The 3,350-nt window shown below is 35.4% G+C and overlaps 1 protein-coding gene across 1 annotated transcript; it reads left to right on the forward strand.

Annotated features, from left to right (window-relative positions):
• Positions 1-723: 723 nt before the first annotated feature.
• Positions 724-2,541, forward strand: LOC104095294 (peptide methionine sulfoxide reductase). The gene is made up of 2 exons (XM_070197430.1): positions 724-1,130; positions 2,190-2,541. Exons 1-2 carry the CDS (start codon positions 795-797, stop codon positions 2,442-2,444), a joined length of 591 nt encoding a protein of 196 aa, XP_070053531.1. The 5' UTR covers positions 724-794; the 3' UTR covers positions 2,445-2,541.
• Positions 2,542-3,350: the final 809 nt, after the last annotated feature.

Here is a 3,350-nt window from a genome sequence, read left to right on the forward strand (position 1 = left end):
TATATATATATATATATATATATATATATATATATATATATATATATATATATATATATATATATATGTGTTATTAAAATATACGATAACATAATATATAGTATATATAATATAAAATAATACATTGTCAAAATATTTGGGGAAAGCAAACACTTTTGGCAGCAAAAATCCGAAGCCTTTAGTGAGAATTTTTTTTGAAAACGTTCTAGAATTTAAAACTGAAAAGGCATGTTTCTTTTAAGGGTGAATATGCTTTGATTGTATTAATGATTAATACAGTGATGGTTGAGATATTATAGGAGTCTAAAAAAATTAGATAATGTGTAACTGACCACTTAATAATTTGTTTGTACCATTATCCCATGTTTAGGGGAGCAATTTTCGGAGTTTATGAACTTAATAATCTAATTAAAAACTTAGAAAGTTGTAATAAATTATATTTGTGAAATTTTCTAAAAGCAGTTATATCTTTTATAAGTAATTGTTAAAGAAGTTGTATTATGTGTAAATTTCTCAAAATAATTTGTTTAATTCATATTCCATTTATTAGGTAGCATAGATTCCTAGTTAAGTGACATATAGTCCTATTTACTAAACTTAAATTTATGCTCAGTCAACCGATTTAAGATGAATACAAATTGCAAGTCGTATATAAAAAAAATTTCAAAGGAAATTTAAATGGGTAATATAATAATGCATCTAAACTGACTATATGACCAAGTTCAGTTTAATGTCTTATCTATATAAGCAAATGTCTAATGTCTTAAAGATACGAGGAACAAGACAATTGAGCAATGGCTTCTAAAGAAGAGGGTAGCAGCAAGTCAACCAACCCAGCACTGGATCCGGATCTGGACAACCCGGATAATCCGGGTCTGGAATTTGCCCAGTTTGCAGCAGGCTGCGTCTGGGGAGTGGAATTGGCATTCCAGAGGGTCGAAGGAGTAGTGAAGACGGAGGTAGGCTACTCTCAGGGCCATGTCCACGACCCAAATTACAAGCTCGTTTGCTCCGGTACCACCGACCATGCAGAGGTGATTCGGATCCAGTTTGACCCGAATGTCTGCCCATATACCAATCTGCTTTCTCTCTTTTGGAGTCGTCATGATCCCACCACTCTAAATCGCCAGGTATCAAATTCCTTCATCTCAATAATAAAATAATGTTACTGTGTTTGTACTACGAAGAGAATATACAATTTAGGTAACTTTGCATGATCCTTAGTTGTAATGTTATATAGTTGTCGCTCTGAATCTGATTTCACTATGTGCTTAGTTATTTAGTTTGACGACTGACGGAGCGGAGCCAGAGTGTGCTATGCGGGTTCCGTCAAACCCACTAGCTTTTTTTGTTCAAATCTTGTATTTGTCTAAAATATTTATTGAATATGCGCAAATTATTAATGTAGAACCCATTAAATTAAAAGCAGTACAATCCCGAACTCATAAGATTTAAATCTCAGCTTCGCCGTACATTATGTTTTATGTATTCATTTTGCTAACGTAGATAAGAAATCAAATAGTCAATTCATCATCATCATTTGCTTTTTTTAGATCAAAACAAGTGAATCCTCATACCATTATATAATATTGTGTTTCGGGAAGCTTTTGTTGATTGAAAAAACAAGGATTAGTTATATAAAGTTAAGCAAAAGTTTCTATCCCATGCTGTTGTAACTGATGCTTCAATTTTCGTACGGCACACCATTTACACTCCAAGGTTATACTCTTTCTTTGTCCCGTAGAGTTTTTGAATAAGTAAAATGCATTACCTAACTTGGCAGCTTCATGTGGCAAGAACATCTTAGGAGTTAGGACTCCATCTGATTCTATTAACGATGTAAGGGAAGTTTTTACTGGGAAATTAGCAGAAACAAGTAGTGATCACATAGAAGTAAAATATTGTTAAGTTTCTTCCTCCTTCTTCCTCTGTTTTATATTTCCTTGGGCATCAGCTATCGAAAGGATTTCCTCATGGCAGACTTAATTATTGAACACTCATGATTATCTTAGGATCTATCACACAGGGGTGTTATTGCTGGTTGTTTTCGTGTATCCTCGACCCACTGTCTATTTTTAGTTGGCTTCAGTTACTATGTTTTTGTAATCTTGAGTGAGTTTTTGCGTCTAGCTAGAGTTTAACATTCACAAAGAGCAATATATAGATCTCATGATGATGGCTGTTGCTAGGGTAACGATGTGGGGAATCAGTACCGCTCAGGAATATACTACTATAACGATGCTCAGGCTCAACTAGCAAGGGAATCATTGGAAGCTAAGCAGAAGGAATTTACGGATAAGAAGATTGTCACAGAAATTCTTCCTGCAAAGAGATTTTATAGAGCTGAAGAGTATCACCAACAATATTTAGAAAAGGGTGGTGGCAGAGGTGCCAAGCAGTCAGCTGCAAAGGGCTGCAATGACCCAATAAGGTGCTACGGTTGACTTATTCTTTGTAGCACAAAGAACTTATGAAAGAATTGGCTAGGCATTTGTCTTTGCTTATTTCTACTCTTAAATAAATATGCCAATGGTATGTCAATGGTTTTTGATCTTTCTTACAAGTATTGTCTTTTGAGTGGAAATTATTGTCCTCTTGATCTTTATATCTCCTTATCCAGTGCCTTAACTTGTTGAAGTCCTAAGTGAGGAAGTTTGTGCCTGAAAGCAATATCAAGCATAGTAATACCATTCCTTTGGTCCTCTTGTTGGATTAAACAAGTATATGCCCAATTGTGCACATACCAACTGTTTATTTTGAAGAACGCGTGTTACAGGAAAGGAAATGTTCATTAAATCATATTCCAATGCAGTTTACAGAACATTATAATGTGACACCATGAAACAAAATGCATCTTATGTTACACATTCTTATGAGTAGTTGCCTATTACTTGCACAGAAACTAAAATAGACACTAAATGAGGCTGAGTGGATAATATGTAACTTAGAGTTCATCCTTAGGTGCCGTTGCAGGAGACCCTGTAGGATTGCTTGATGAAGTCTTGATGGGGTAAGATGGTTGCATTGCTATACCACACAACCCCTCCTCAGCATCAATTTCGCGATGCATCCTAATGTATCCTTTTTCTCCCCATTCAGGTCCCCACGAGTTCTTCACAATCCAGTATTTGGTTCTGTCAAGGGTTGTGCCATAGCCCACAATTGCCACCCCGTGGTCCAACTCAGTACCACAGTCTCCCGTGAATACACCCTGCCATATTTACAGTTCGTAAATGTTAATTGGTCGCTCATGAGTTATGGCACCATACCTTGTTCTATTTCAATCCCATTAGAAAGGTTAAAATTGAACTCCCTGATCTAGAAGATTTGGATTATAATTATTTCCATGC

Source organism: Nicotiana tomentosiformis, chromosome 3, assembly GCF_000390325.3.
Source record: "Nicotiana tomentosiformis chromosome 3, ASM39032v3, whole genome shotgun sequence".
Classification (NCBI taxonomy): domain Eukaryota; kingdom Viridiplantae; phylum Streptophyta; class Magnoliopsida; order Solanales; family Solanaceae; genus Nicotiana; species Nicotiana tomentosiformis.

What these genes read in the sequence shown, in the direction of transcription:
- LOC104095294 (XM_070197430.1), top strand. Translation starts at nt 795, where the DNA reads ATGGCTTCTAAAGAAGAGGGTAGCAGCAAGTCAACCAACCCAGCACTG. An exon ending in CCACCACTCTAAATCGCCAG is followed by an intron (nt 1,131 to 2,189) that starts GTATCAAATTCC and finishes GGCTGTTGCTAG; the next exon opens with GGTAACGATGTGGGGAATCA.